Below are 15904 nucleotides of genomic sequence, written 5' to 3' on the forward strand. Positions count from 1 at the left end.
TATTGCCGTAGTAACCAAGTACATCCTGTTTTCCAAGCCCTCCCTTCCCAGGGCTACAACACTGGCATGCATAAAGGCGGGCACCGCGGGTGGATTCCTCTAGGTCAGGCATGCCTCTGCTCCTGTGGGGCCTTCGAGTCTAGGCCTGCTAGGAGATCCCTGGCTGGCGGATGCCATTGGCCTACAGTCCTCCGGGAGGGGACCGCTGGGCCGGAGTACTGCTGACATCCATAGCAGGTCTGCTTATGGGAGGGCAGGAGCAATGGCAGGTGGTGATCCTGGGGGTGACGCCAGTGGGGCAGGGAAAGTGGGGAGGCACATTGGCCCTCAGCCTCCTCCAGGGACTCCGGGAGGCCCCGGCCCCGGCTCTCAGGCAGTAACAGGATGCAGAGCATGGACAGGACGGCAAAAGAGGCAAACACCACATGGTGGAGGAAGAAGCCGCGGTTGTTGGAGATGCTCATGATGGGAGTGGCCACTTGGCCCAGGAAACCAGCTGCCGTGATGAGGCCCAGCCCGGCTCCTCTGAAGAAAATGTGGGGCAGGGGCAGAGGTCAGAAATACGGAGAAGTGAGAGGGAAAACCGCAAACTCTCACTCGTGTTCACCCCGGGGACAAAAACCCAAGTGCCAGGGCGAGGGGCGGCCCTAGAGCCAAATTTGTCTTTCCTGCCTTTCATCTAGAAACGCGAAGGCCTGGGAAAAAACCTGAAAAAACTTTGGGAAAATAACTTCTGTTCCTCCCTTTCTCCTCCCCTCCCACCAGCAAAAAAGAAAGAAAGAAAGAAAGAAAGAAAGAAAGAAAGAAAGAAAGAAAGAAAGAAAGAAAGAAAGAAAGAAAGAAAGAAAGAAAGAAGGAAGGAAGGAAGGAAGGAAGGAAGGAAGGAAGGAAGGAAGGAAGGAAGGAAGGAAGGAAGGAAGGAAGGAAGGAAGGAAGGAAGGAAGGAAGGAAGGAAGGAAGGAAGGAAGGAAAGGAAGGAAGGAAGGAAGGAAAGAAAGAAAGAGAAAGAAAGAAAGAAAGAAAGAAAGAAAGAAAGAAAGAAAGAAAGAAAGAAAGAAAGAAAGAAAGAAAGAAAGAAAGAAAGAAAGAAAGAAAGAAAGAAAAGAAAAGAAAAAAGACAAAAAAGGAAACATTCTCCCCCCAGGGGGTCTCTAACTCACTCTCCTCCACTCCTGCCCCAGCAGGCCCAGGCCCAGGTACCAAAAGTATTCAGGATGTAGGAGACCCAGACCCGCCCCCAGAACAAACTCACTCTTAACTTTTTCCTGTCCCAGGGATTTTAGAACAAGACCCATAGGGAGACTACAAAGCTAGGGTGTGGGGCAGCATCAGGATATTGGAGAGATGTTTTGGGGGAGGCAGGGACCAAAAAGTGAGAAGAAGGGATAGCTCTGTTCAGAAGCAGGTGGGGGCCCCCCAGTTTCTGGCTTAGGGCCCCTGGGCTTAAGGCCTGGCTTACCTAATCACGGTGGGGAGGATCTCGCTGGTAAAGAAGATGCTAAGTACAGACATAGCCTGGGAGGCCAGGAGCCCCAGTCCGGAGAGAAACACCACTGTCCAGATTGGCAGGTCTGAGGGGAAGCAAGGGGGGAACTGGAACCACTGGTCACCCCACCCCTGCCCTTGGCCTCTCCCAGCCCTGGTTGACCCTCTGCTTTTGCTAGATCCCACAACCCCAGGGACGGAGGGTCCCGCCCCAGCCTCTGCCCCTGCTCTGGGGTGACTAAGGCATGAACTCGGCTCATGATCCAATCCCTGCTTAGGGCTCTTGGTGGCAGGTCCTGCTCCCAGCCCAAGTTCCATCTCCTCTAGGAAGCCTCCCCCAATTATTCCAACCATCAAAAGAGCACAGATTTGAAGCTGACAGGGAATTTGGAGGTCATCTGGTCACCTGATCATGTTATGATAAGAAGGACCAGAAAAATTCAAGTCATTTGTCTAATAATAATAATGATTAATAATGATAGCAACACATACATCATGCTTTGAGGTTTCCAGAGGCCCTTACAGGTATTATCGCATTGGATCCTCACAACTATTCTAGGAGATGGGTGCTTTTTTTTTTTTTGCAGGGTAATGAGGGTTAAGTGACTTGCCCAGGGTCACACAGCTAGTAAGCGTCAAGTGTCTGAGGCCAGATTTGAACCCAGGTCCTCCTGAATCCAGGGCAGGTACTTTATCCACTGTGCCACCTAGCTGCCCCTGATGGGTGCTCTTCTTATTATGCCCATTTTGCAGAGGAGGAGACTAAGTCAGAGAGGGGCTAAAGGAACTGCCCAGGGCTGCAAAGCTAGGAGGTGTCAGAGCTGGAATGGGACCCGGGCATTCCTGACTCCACCCCTAGTCCAAGGTTACGCAGAGGATGGTGGCAGGTGAGGAATGTGAGCCCCGATCCTCAGGTTCCCAGCCCAGCTCTCCCTGCAGGCCATCGAGCTGTTCTCCAGTGATTTCATCCTCGGCCTCTGAATTCCTCAACTAGACTGAAAACCCCATAAGGGGTAGGAGCCAGTGGAAAGAATGCTTGGATGGGAGGGGTTCCGGGGGCCCAGGCTGGCTGTGTAACTGTAGACAAGCTCTCCTCTCTGGGGTCAAATTCTCCATCAATAAAATAGCGGGGCCCCCGGGGATGGACTTCTTCCAACCTGAAGATGCCACTGACTGCCCGCCACTGCCACTCCCTCCCCCCAGACCCTGCTTTCCTCTTACACTGGCCAAGGGAGAGAAGGAGTAGGGAGGCCAAGCTGGTGAGTATGGTCCACAGGAGCAGACTGGCCCGGCGGCCACAGCACTGGGCCATTGGGATCAGCAGGAGACTGGCGGCTGCCTCTAGCCCAGCCAGCAGGAAACAGGGCAGGTAGAAGTGGGGCAGATAGGGCGCCAGGTTCTGCGTGAAGCTGTACCGGATGCCATTCCCGAGCAACCTGCAAGGAAAGGAGGCAGGGGGAGACCTGGTGGGTCAGGGGGAGGCCTGGTGAGGTGGGGGGGGGCCTGGAGGGGGTGGGATGACCTCAGGCCCAGGAGGATGCTAAGGATGCTGCCATGGGGGATAGAAAGAGGATCTCTGAGCTGTCACCTTGGTTCAGGGGTTCTTAACCCGAGGTTCATGGGGAGATATCAGGGGGGTCCACGAACTTAGATGGGAAAAACACCTTTTTTTTCACTAACCCTGGGTTTCCTTTGCAATGCTGCGCGTTTTATTTGGCGCATCTAAAGCATTGTTCTGAGAAAGGGCATCCTTCCCTTGTCTGAACACAGGGATTGCTTAGAGTCAGTGCACCCAGCACCCACCAAAGCTAGACAACCCTGCGCTTGAATAGGTGATGTCCCCAAGAGATGCTCAGGTGGCCTTTGCTTGAACACCTCCCATGGAGGGGAGCTCACTACCTCCCAAGGCAGCCCCATTCCACTTTGGGACAGTCCCAATTGCCAGAGAGTTTTTTTTCTTTATGCTGAACTTAAATTGGCATCTCTGCATCAATTCCTCAGAGGGGCCAAGGAAGGGCCCAGCAAGGCCGTAAAAGGTAGAAGCACCCAGGAAGAGTAGCGACAACTCCCAATTACATAGTAATTTACAGTTCATTAAGTGCCACCCTCACAACTACCCTTTTGGAGAGAAGGTCCAGAGGATTATCATCCCCCATTTATAGATGAGATAGCCAAGGACTAGAGGAGAGGTGCCCCACAATGTTAGTAAGTGGCAAAGACGGCTCTGAATTCTGACCTGACTCTGTGCCCCACGTGCCAACCTCCTCCTGCCCACAGCCGCTGCAGCTCAGCACCCCTGTGGGACTTAGTCCCACCCTGACCCCCACTCGAACATGGTACTTCCTTACGTGGTGAAGGCCAGAATGAGGATGTTTCTCCAGATGAGCTGAGTGCTGAAGACCTCAAAGATGGAGTGGTATCGGGACAAAGCCTTCCCCTCAGATGGCCCGTCTAACTCTTTGGGTGCAAGGAAAGGAAAGAGTTAACTGAGCCTGAGGAGAAGATGATGAAAAGGCTGAAAGAGAAAAACTCCAGGTTCCCTACCCGATCCCAGCAGGGAAGGGTCATAGTGAACCCCTCATAGGGGGTAGATCCCTGAGGAACAGATGCTCTCCTGTCTCAGTGAAATACCCAGGAACATTCCACTGGGGGAGCTCAGTGTATTATCTCCCCATCCCCTCAACATCCACCTTCAGGAGTGCAGGGATATGTGTACACACACACACACACACACACACACACACACACCCTGGGCTTTCTCTAACACAGCTTCTCATGGTTGATGGGATTCTGACATAATTCCTCAGCTTGGCATTCAATGCCCCTAAGCTAAAAGTACCCTTCCACAATTACTACCCTTGTCAGCCTGACTTCTCCCTAAATACACCTCCTGCACATTCCTGCTTCCAGAGACCCAAGCCAGTCATGGCCTTTGAATCCCCAGTTTCTCCAACAAAGCAAGTGCTTAATAAATGTTGTGAAACTGTATGCCCTACTCCTCTTCCTACGCCTTCACCTGCCCAAAAAGCCTTCAAATCCAACCTCTGGTAGCATCATCACATTGTCATTTCTAAAGCACTTGAAGCTTTAATAATAATAAAGACAGCTAGGTGCTACGGTGGATAGTGCGCTGGGCCTGGAGTTAGAAACACCTGAGTTCAAATCCAGTCTCAGATACTTACCCTATGTGTGACCCTGGGCAAGTCCCTTAATTTTGTCTGCCTCAGTTTACTCAACCGTAAAATGGGGATCCTGATAGCACTGACTTCTCAGGATGGTTATAAGGATCAAATGAGATATCTGTGGGGAGCTTCACAAAGTTTAAAGTATTCTCTAAATGCTAATCATTAGTAACAGCTAGCATCTTTATTCTGGGGACAGTTAGGTGGCACAGTGGATAGAATGCTGACCCTAGAGTCAGGAAGACTTATCTTCCTGAGTTCAAAGCTGGCCTCAGACACTTAGTAGCTGTGTGACCCTGGGCAAGTCACTCGACCCTGTTTGCCTCAGTTTCCTCATCTATAAAATGAACTGGAGAAGGAAATGTCAAACTACTTAAATATCTCTGCCAAGAAAACCCCAAAAGGGTCAGACATGACTGAAAAACATCTTTATTTTGCCTTATGGTCTTGAGAACACTTTACATGAATGATCTTACTTGGGTTCCTCACAGTAATTCTGTGAGGTGGATCATGGAGAAGACTGCAGCTCAGAGAGGATAAGGGAGTGACTTGTCCAGGATCACACTACTAGGAAGTGGCAAAGGGGAAACTCAAAATTTGGTTCTCCTGAGGCCATGGCTGGTTTAGATCTTTAAAAGATCCAAGTTTTCTTGGTGTCTTTTGTTGCTACATCCAAGTCCTTTGCTGATACCAGAGGGGGAGCCTTCCTTTTTAACAAATAAAATCAGCAAAGCTAAAGCTACCTGACACGGGGCCGGGGGGGGGGGGGGCGCAGCTAGGTGGCGCAGTGGATAAAGCACCGACCCTGGATTCAGGAGTACCTAAGTTCAAATCTGGCCTCAGACACTTGACATTTACTAGTTGTGTGACTCTGGGCAAGTCACTTAACCCCCATTGCCCTGTCAAAAAAAAAAAAAAAGCCACTTGACACCGGAACCCTGTCTGACAGTGTATGCAACATTCCATGCCCCTGGTCCCCCACCAATCCAAGGAAAGGAAGGAAGCACGTTGCATTATCTTCTCCAGCACCACGACTGATTTTTTAGAGTTTCCCGATGGCCTTCATTTGAGTGCATTTTATCTCACTCCCTATTGTCCTTCTAGATTCTATGGGCTCTTTCTTCACATGGTCCTCCTTGACTAGCTCCAGGAAGCATGGTGCAGAGATGAATGGACCGGGAGTGGAAAAAGCTGGGTTTGAGGCCTAGCTTTGCCATTCTGCTGGGCCACCTCGGGCAAGCCGCTTCACATCTCTGAGCTGTGTTCTTTTTTTTTTTTTTAAAGTGAGGCAATTGGGGTTAAGTGACTTGCCCAGGGTCACACAGCTAGTAAGTGTTAAGTGTCTGAGGCCGGATTTGAACTCAGGTACTACTGACTCCAAGGCCGGTGCTCTATCCACTGCGCCACCTAGCTGCCCCTCTGAGCCATGTTCTTAACCACCAAATGGGATTCATGATTCTTGCTCTGCATACATCACCCACTTCCATGAGAATCACAGGGGATGATACGTAGGAAAGGGCCTTGTAAATGGCAGTAGCAATAATAGGCATTTATGTCGTGAATTAAACTTTGCGCCAGCTCTGTCCAGCAAGGGCGACATGTTATCAGTCCTTTTTGTAAAATGGGGCATGGGGGCCAAGAGAGAAGAAGCGACTCACCCAGGGCAGCACAACCTATGAGGCATCCAGGTGGTCTTGGCCCCCAAGTCCTAGCTCTGTATTCACTCCTGTAAAGCAGGACTGAGCTTTTTCCACTCGAGACCCCTTTTCACCTGAGAAAGTTTTATATGACCCCCAGGGATGTAAGTATATAAAATAGGTATACATAACCTTTTACTGTTAACACATTTTTCATGACCCCCACAGTTTAAGAATTTAGACCTTAGATAACTGGGAAGCTCATCTCTGCCAATGCCTGCTATTCAGGAGCTACTATATGTGAACTAAGGGTTGCCCCCAGTGACCCCTACCCTTGCTTAGCCTAGGGACTTTCCTCCTGTTCCTCCTGCCTCAATGCCCAGGAGCCTCTTCTTCCTGGAATCCATCCATCCATTCACCTATCCATCCATGCACCCATCCATCTATCTATCCATGCACCCATCAATCTATCCATTCATCCATCCACCTACTTATCCATCCATCTACCCATCCACCCATGCATCTATCCACCCATCCATCCATTCATCCATTCACCTACTTATCCATCCATGCACCCATCCATTCATCCATCATCCATATATCCATCCACCCATCCATCCATTCATCCATCCACCTACTTATCTATCCATCTACCCATCCACCCATGCATCCATCCATCCATCTATCCATCCATCCATCTATCCATTCATCCATAATCCATATATCCATCCACCCATCCATCCATTCATCCATCCACCTACTTATCCATCCATCTACCCATCCACCCATGCATCCATCTATCCATCCATCCATCCATCCATCCATCCATCCATCCATCCATCCATCCATCCATCCATGTACCCATCCATTCATCTATCCATCCATCCATCCATCCATGCACCCATCCATCCATCCATCCACCCATCCACCCATGTACTCATCCATCCATGTAACCATCTACCCATCCATCCATCTATCCATCCACCCATGCACCCATCAATCTATCCATTCATCCATCCACCCATTCATCCACCCACCTATTTATCCATCCATCCATTCACCCATGCACCCATCCATCCATCATCCATCTATCCACCCGCCCATCCACCCATCCATCTATCCACCCACCCATCCACCCATCCATCCATCCACTCATCCACCCATGCACCCATCCATTCATCTATCCATCCATCCATCCATGCACCCATCCACCCATTCAACCATTCATTTATCTATCCATACACCCATCCATCTACCTATCCATCCATCCACTCATCCACCCATCTACCCATCTACCCATCCATCCATGCAACCATCCACCCATCCATCCATCCATCTATCCATCCACCCATGCACCCATCCATCCATCCAAAAAACATTAATGTCAATGACAGGATTACTGCTGTGAAGTAAGACAAGGCAATGCATACTAAATCACCTTGAAAAGCATTATATAAATGTTGGTTATTATTAATCATTGTTGTTATGTGCCAGATTCTCCACTAGGTATGAGAAATAAAGAGAAAAAACTAAAATAACCGTCAAAACATTATCTTCTTTGGGGAGGGAGGAACAGGGAGAAACATGTACACATATAATACTGTGTATATGTGTGTATGTATATGTATATATATATGTGTGTTCATAAATATATACATGTGTGTATGTATGGTATATGTATGTATCATGTGTGTATGTATTTGTGTATATATACATAGTATATGCCCATGCATATATGTGTGTATGAATATATATACATGTATATATCTGCAAAATAAAGACAAAGTCATCCTTTTGGAGGGATGGAGGAGGATCAAGAGACGCCTTATGTAGGAGGTGACAACTGAACTGAGTTTGGAAAGAAACTAGGAATTCTCAGACATAAGGAGGAAGTGCATTCCCAGCATGGGGGACAGCCAATGCAAAGGCATGGAGATGAGAGATGACAGGAAATAACTCAGGGCTAGGGGTCTCACCCTCTAAGGTAGAGTCCTTGGGGTTGAGGTGGGCCCCTGCCAAGTGCCACAGGATCTCCTTGGCTCTGTCCAGCTGCCAAGTAGCTACCAGCCATCTGGGGGACTCTGGGAACAGGGAAGGAAATCTGCAAGTACATGACACAGAGTGGAGGGTATTGTTCAAGTTCCTTCAGGCCTCTGTGCTTCTTGAGCTACTCCCACCCACCCCCAACCTCCTTCAGGGGTCCTGTCACACTCAGTAAAGCCACAGGGACCCAGGATGTTGTGGTAACTCCTCTGCTCGCAAACCTGGCTCAGACCAAGATAGATTTTCCACAGGAACCTTCATTAAGAAACAAGGTCAAGGGGGCAGCTAGGTGGTGCAGTAGATAGAGCACTGGCCCTGGAGTCAGGAGTACCTGAGTTCAAATCCGGCCTCAGACACTTAACACTTACTAGCTGTGTGACCCTGGGCAAGTCACTTAACCCCAATTGCCTCACCAAAAAAAAGAAAAGAAAAAAAGAAAAAAGAAACAAGGTCAGTGGGCAGCTAGGTGGTGCAGTGGATAGAGCACTAGCCCTGAATTCAGGAGGACCTGAGTTCAAATGTGGCCTCAGAAACTTGACACTTACTAGCTGTGTGACCCTGGACAAGTCATTTAACCCCTATTGCCCTGCAAAAAAAAAAAAGAAAAGAAAGAAAAGAAACAAGGTCAGAGCCTTAGACGCTTTCACATCTTGTCCCATAGCAGCTAAGAGTCTGTCTCCTGGACTTTTAGAGCCAGAAGAGACTGGGTTTAAGTCAGTAAAAGTTGGGTTCAAATCCTGCCTCAGATACTTACTAGCTAAGTTACCCTGGTCAAGTCACTTAACCTAAGCTTTTGCTAATCACATATAAGGGGGTTGGACTTGATGGTCTCTGTGGTTCCTTCCATCACTAAATCTATGATTTTATGATCCTGTCACCTCATCAAAGACAAACAGATGTGTTAAACAAGCCCAGAGTAAGTTCTTTCTGGACCTCACTTTCCTCTTTTATAAAATGAGGGGCTTAGACTCAATCATTTCAATGGTCCCCTTCTAGCTCTGAATCCATAACTGCATGGTAGGGTGTCGATCAACAAGGGTACAAGGGTAACCTTGATTTATTAAGCACCTACTATGTGTTAGCACTGGGCTGGGCCCTAGAAATACAAATAGGATGAAACAATCCCTATTCACAAGGAGCTCTTTTGAACAAAGGAGAGAACAAGGATGTAGACAGACAAGAATAAAAAATACAAAGAGGTGCAATAGAGAGTAGTTAGGGAGTTGGGGGGCTCAGGAAAGGCAAGTCTGTTGCACCAATCTAAACAAGAGATGATGAACACCTGAACCAAGGAGCTTGCTGTGAGAGTAGAACGAAATGATTGCATATAAGAGATCCTATGGAGGTAGAAAAGATAAGATTAAGCAACTGCTTGGATATCAGAGGGGAGGGAGAGTGCACAGCTGAGAATAATGTTGAGGTTACAGATCTGAGAGATGGGAAAGATGGTGGTGCCTTTGGCAGAAATGGGTTAGATTGGAAGAGGGCTAGGTTTGAAGGGAAGAAAATGAGTTCTATTTTAGATATTTTACACTTGAGATGTCTTCAGGACACACCCTTTGGCAACTAAAACTCAGGGGAGATTCTGGGGCTAGATATAGTGAGTGATCTGGGAGTCATCAGCATAGCGATGATCATTGAGCTGATGAGTGACAGAGACAGAAATGAGACGAGGAGACAAGAAGAGGGAATTCGGTACAGAGCCTTGGTAACATTCACATTTAGGGGACCTGATGTGAGTGATGAGCAAGTAAAGGAGGATGGGAAGGAACTGACACACAAGTCGGAAAAAAACAGGAAAGAATAATATGATTAAAACCCACAGAAGAAAGGGGACCTAGTAAGAGAGGGAGATCAGCAGTGTCAGATGGGTTAAGAAAGCACAAAGGCTGGAAAAAAATCCTATCAGGTTTGGCAACCAAAAGATCACTGGTAACTTCAGAAGGAGCAGATTCAATCAAATGATGAAATCAGCAATCAGATTACAAAGGACTGAGAATACCAAAAGAGGAGAGGAAATGGGGGCAGTGAAAATATTCAGCTTATTTCTAGTTTAACTGAAGTGAAAAGAAATATAGGACGATATCTTGAAGGGATAAGAGAGTCTGGTGAAGGCTTTTTAAGGATGAGGAGGTTTGGAAATGTTTGAAGGCAGCACCCACAGATAGGGAGAGATGGGAAATAAGACAGAGAAGGAGGATGCAAGCTGCTAGAGACAGGATGGACACAGGCAGAGGGGTTGGCCACAGCCATGCAGGGGGCCACCTCACTGACAGACACTGGGGAGGAGGAGAGGGTGGGAGGTGGGGTTTGAGATAAAGAGAAGGGGAGAAGAGAGAGCTCAGGCTAAATGGCTATTATATTTTCTCAGTCCAAGAAGTGAGGCTCTCACCTGAGAGAAAGGAGGGAGAGGTGAGGGAGGATTGAGAAGAGAAGGGAAAATTAGAGAAAACGTGTGATGAGAGACATGATCAGGACTCAATTAGGGGAGAAGGGCCCTCATTTCACCTTGCTGAAATGAGGGCCCAGCTTTAGTTAGCTGCCATGAATACTCACTGTGGCCCATACAGGGATGGGCTGGTGGTGTGATTTCATTCATGATGCCCCTTTGAGCAGCTTCACACAGAGGAGCAGAGAAAGCAGATGGTGGGTGGGAGCTGGAGGAGTAACCCAGGACTGAAGCATGGCAAGGGATGGGCAGCCAAAGGGGAAGGAGCGAGGGACTGGAGAGCAGGGAATGGTACAGAATTTAAATGGCCAACAATGGGGTCAAGACTGGAAAGGGAGAAAAGTCAAGTGGGAGTAGGTAGGGGTGAAGACCTGAGGAGGGACAGAGGGATGGGAGTTTGGAAGTCTTGATGAGGGCAAAGAATGGGTTTGAGAGTGGCATGGCATAGGAAGGCATGGAATGATGGGAGGTTACAGTCAGATAGACCCGGTTGAGAACTAGAGAAATGGAACTGTCCTGAGTGATGGGGAGATCCAGCATGTGACTTAATCCTCCATATAAGAGCCAGCACTTTGATACCACTTGAAGGTTTGCAAAGTACTTCCCATATATTATTTCACTCGATCCTCACAACAATCCTTGAAGGGAAGTGCTATTATTATCCCCATTTTATAGATTAGGGAACTGAGACTGACAGAAGTTGAAGTGATTTAATGATGATCAACAACAGCTAGCTTTTATCTAGAGCTTTTTAAAGGAAGGCATGCAAGCACTTTGCAAATACTACCTCATTTGATCCTCCTTTTACAACAACAGCCCTGGGAGGTAGGTGCCAACTTTTCCCCACTTCCCTGTTATTTACTTACTTATTTCTCTAGCCCCATTTTTGCAGATGAGGAAACTGAGGTAGGCCAGTTAAGTGGCTTGCCCAGGGTCACATATCTAGAAAGTGCCTGAGACCAGGATTGAATTCAGATCTTCCTGGCTCCAAATCTAACACTATTCATTTTTTCCACCCAGCTGTCTACCAGAAGGTCACTTCCATCTGGGGGGATTGAGGAAGGCTTCATGGTAAAGGTGGCCCCAGATAAACCACAAAAGGTGAGGAACAATGGAAAGAATGCTGCATTAGACTGGGAAGAAGGCAGCCCTGCATTAGTCCTTCTAACCCTCAGGCTTCTCATCTGTAAAATGGGCATGGGGATGCTCACACCACCTACCTCACAGGGCTTTTAGGAGGAAAGTGCTTTGTGAACCTTAAAGCACTATAGAAATGTGAACTTCAATGATTACAGATGAGGAAATTAAGGTCCAGAGAGAGGAATCCACTTGCTCAAAGACAAGATGAGAGTCAGGGTCAAGAGCCAAGGCCACAGCTTCTTAGTTTAGCACCTTTCTGATCACACCTCATGTGTCACTCTCTCCTGGCTCCAGCCCAGAAGCCTGAGGACCTCTCTGTCTGCCCCTGCCCAAGGGTACCAGGGTGAAGGGAGGCCAGCATCCCTGAAGGGCACTCACCCCAAGAAGAACAGCATCAGGCCCAGGATGAGGGTCACCAGCCCCTGGAGGAGCCTCCAGTCTCTACATATGGCCGCCAGCCCTGGCAGCAGGATCGTCCCAGCCACGAAGAAGAGGCCAGCCACCATGGAGAAGGGGAGGCGGTGGTCAGGGTCACAAAGCTCCAGCCCTGCCAGGAGGGATGAGACCGTGGATGGGGAGATGACACCAAGGGGCAGGCCTGAATCAAGGACAGGTTGGCCTCCTAGGGGAGGTCACTTTGGCCTTCTTCTCTTCCTCCATCAAGCAGCAACTTTCCCAACTTGGGCCCCACTTAGCCCCCATCGTTCTCACCCTCCTGGGACAGAAGAGGGTCTGGAACCAATGTACACCATCTCCATTCCCAGAGAAATCTTACAACATCAGAGCCAGGAACACTCGGTCCTTCTGCGGGCAAACACTCGAGCCCACTGTACAAACAGGAAAGGCATTCCTCCCCTCTGCTCATGCCTTGAGAGCCCCAATCTCCACCCTCACACACACACACACACACACACACACACACACACACACACACACACACACACACGCCAGAGATGAAGCTGCTTTTCCCCTTTGTCTTCCCGGCTCATAAGGATCAAGGATGAGACTTGAACCCATGTTCTGACTCCCAGTCTGACAGCCTTGCCATGACACTACTCTATCTTCCAAAGCAGGGAGTGGGTGAGCCAGACTCTCCAAAACCTCTGATACCCCTATACTCACGGGCCACGTAGAGGGAGATGAAGGCACCAGCCAGGGCGACCCCATAGAGCAGCCTCAGGGACAGCAGCATCAGGTAACTGATCGCCAGGGCCACCCCACTCCCCAGCACTGTGGCCAGAGCCAGGGAGGTCACAAAGATGGCTCGGCGGCCAAACCTACAGGCACAAAGGGTTGGTGAGATAGGGCCAGGGAAAGAGAGGGAGGGTCAGCATTTGGGCCAAGAGTTTGGGGGTGCCAGCTAAACTGGCAGTGGGCATAAGTGCTGTGGTGGAAATCCTTGTGCCTGGCAGAGCTCAGCACCACAGGGTGTTCACAGAATGAGGATTGCCACTGAGGGGAAGTGACCCCCTAGAAGGGAACTATCTCCTTCCAGGCTGGGGAGAAGAGAGGGGGGAAGGGCAGGGACCCTTACCGGTCAGAGGCTGAGCCTAGGGTCACACAACCCAACAACCAGCCCAGAAGGTAACTCATCTGCTCCAGGGGCACCTTCCATCGGTCCTCACACACGAGATTCCACTGTAGGAGAATACAGAGGACCTGCCTGTAATGGTCACATAGTGACCAAGCCTTCCATTTCCCACCCACTCCCATCCCCCAGACCCAGGGGCAATACAGGGCCAGACACTATCTCATCCATGTGTTCCCCAGTGGGAGAATAATCACAAAGTCTCAAGCTGGAAAGGACCTGTTCAGTGGTTTCTTTTTACAGAGCTGACGTGACGTGCTTATGGTCACACAGTTGGCAGGGCCCACATTAGAACCCACACCTCCTGACTCACATTCCAATACCCTCTCCATTTATACCTAATCAATACAGCTCCCCCTCCAAAAAAAAACAAAACCAACCCTCCCCTGCCACCCCATCTAGTGCTATAGTCAAGAGAATGCTACACCTGGACTTAGAAGGCCTGGCTGTGAATCCCGATTGGGTCAATTATTATTGTATGATTACAATTGTGTAACTTGGGCATTCAGGCCACTCCATCTCATCCAATTCCCCTTGTTTTACAGAGGCAGAAAATCCTTCCTCTCCTTGCCTCAGTTTTCCCCCACCCTCATCCCGGCACAGCTATGGGCCAGGGGATTATCAAAGGAAACACTGAAGGAGCAGCAGGCTTGAGGGACGGTCAAGTTAGGACCAGGTGGGACCTCCAAAGCTGAAGTCTCAAGTGTGACTCTCAAGCTGAGAGGAAGTGGAGGAGAGGAAGGAAAGGATAGAAAGGTAAGGGAGGGGATGGGGAATGAGGGAGGGAGAAAGAAGGGATGGGGGAGGGAAGAGGGAGGAAGAAGGGAGGAGGGAGGGAAAAGGAAGAGACAGTCCCCTTCCATCATAGAATCCATGCTGGAGGGCACTATGAGACGTCACGCATCTAGCCTACCCTGAACAAGGAACCTGTCTACAACACCCCAACCACTGATCATCCAAGGTCCACCGAAAACTCCCTGCCCCCTGAATCCTCACACTTTGGGTCAGCTCTCAGGAACGGTTTTTTTCTTTTCAGACATCACCCAGCTTGCTGATTTTCCCTTCCACCCAACAGCCCCTCACATACTTGAAGGCCTCCACCCCATACTCCAGCACTGCCTCTACCCCAAGTTAAACACCACAACCACCAGGCCATAAGGGGCTCGTCTCTCTGACAGACCTAGGGGCCGGCCCCTCGTCCCCTGCCTCAACACTATCGGTCTTTTAGAGCAGATCCACTGGATTTAAGCCCTTGTGCATCCCAGCGGAGCATCTCGGGACTTTGGGGCGCCCCAGGCTGGTACGAATAGATAGAAGCCTGGATTTAGAGCCAAGAAGCTGGGTTCGAATCCCTGCTTGTTAACTGTATGACCTTAAGCTAGTCATTTTCCCTCGCCTCCTCTGACAAATAAAGCGAGTGGCCCGGGGACGCTTCAGTTTCCCCTCGAAGCTCCGCACCTGGGTGACTGGGGTGCGCAGCAGGCCGGCGGCGGGCCGCGCGAAGTCCCAGCCGCGGGTGCAGGGCCCGGTGCCATTGGGTTCGGGGCCTGGGCCGGGGTAGCGGAGCAGCAGGCAGGGGCTCCAGCCGCGGGCGGGCGGCGGCAGGCGCGGGAGGCTGGCGTTGAGCAGCGCCGGACCGGCCAGGGCACGCAGCTCCGGGGGCAGCAGCGCCGGGTCGGGCCGGCAATGGTGAGCGGGCGGCGCCGGGAACAGCAGCACCTCGGAGCTCAGAGCCAGAGCCAGGGCCACGTTGGGCAGCCAGGAGACGGCGGCCACGAGCCGGAGCTGGCGGCCCGGAGTGCGAGGCGCCAGCAGCCCGCGGGCGTCCAAGTCCATGGCCCCTGGGGAGCTGCGGCTGCCGCTGCCGGAGGCACTGAGGCTGCCCCCAGGTGTGCGGGGCGGGGCGGAACGGGCCAGAGGAAGGGGAGGGGAGGGCCCTGGAGAGGAGGGGTAGAGGAAGGGAAGGGACAGGGGGAGTGGGGAGGGAGGGGCAAAGGGAGTGGAAGGGAAGGGGAGGGGCAGGGACATGGCTGGGGAGGGCTGCCAACCCCACCACCCACCCACCCCAAGGCCAGACTTTAAAGGCGTGCGCCAAGGTCTGGAGCGGACTCTGGCTGCCTGCTGGGGCTGTCCAGTGGCTTCCTCTCCCCAGCACGCCCCCTCGCCGCCCCCACTCCAAGTACCAAACCTTGTCCAGCCAGGAAAGCCCCAAGGTGGAAGCTTGAGCCTTGGTGCTCCGCCCCGCTCCCCGACACCCGCAGAGGCCCTAGAAGCAGCTCGCCAGGCTGACGGGTCCTGGAGCCCTAGAGAGGAGGCCCCTCGAGGGGCTTGGAGTGCGTCTTTGGACCGTGAGCTGGAAGGCACCTCGGGAATCCTCTCA

At 50.7% G+C, this 15904-nt stretch overlaps 1 protein-coding gene across 1 annotated transcript; it reads right to left on the reverse strand.

Annotated features, from left to right (window-relative positions):
• Window positions 1-91: 91 nt before the first annotated feature.
• SLC22A31 (solute carrier family 22 member 31) lies at window positions 92-13569 on the reverse strand. Its single transcript, XM_043980183.1, has 8 exons — window positions 13471-13569; window positions 13059-13213; window positions 12315-12483; window positions 8281-8405; window positions 3834-3942; window positions 2707-2921; window positions 1460-1571; window positions 92-525 (listed from the first exon to the last, which is right to left on the reverse strand). Exons 1-8 carry the CDS (start codon window positions 13527-13529, stop codon window positions 105-107), a joined length of 1365 nt encoding a protein of 454 aa, XP_043836118.1. The 5' UTR covers window positions 13530-13569; the 3' UTR covers window positions 92-104.
• Window positions 13570-15904: the final 2335 nt, after the last annotated feature.

Source organism: Dromiciops gliroides, chromosome 2 (genome assembly GCF_019393635.1).
Source record: "Dromiciops gliroides isolate mDroGli1 chromosome 2, mDroGli1.pri, whole genome shotgun sequence".
Taxonomy (NCBI): Eukaryota; Metazoa; Chordata; class Mammalia; order Microbiotheria; family Microbiotheriidae; genus Dromiciops; species Dromiciops gliroides.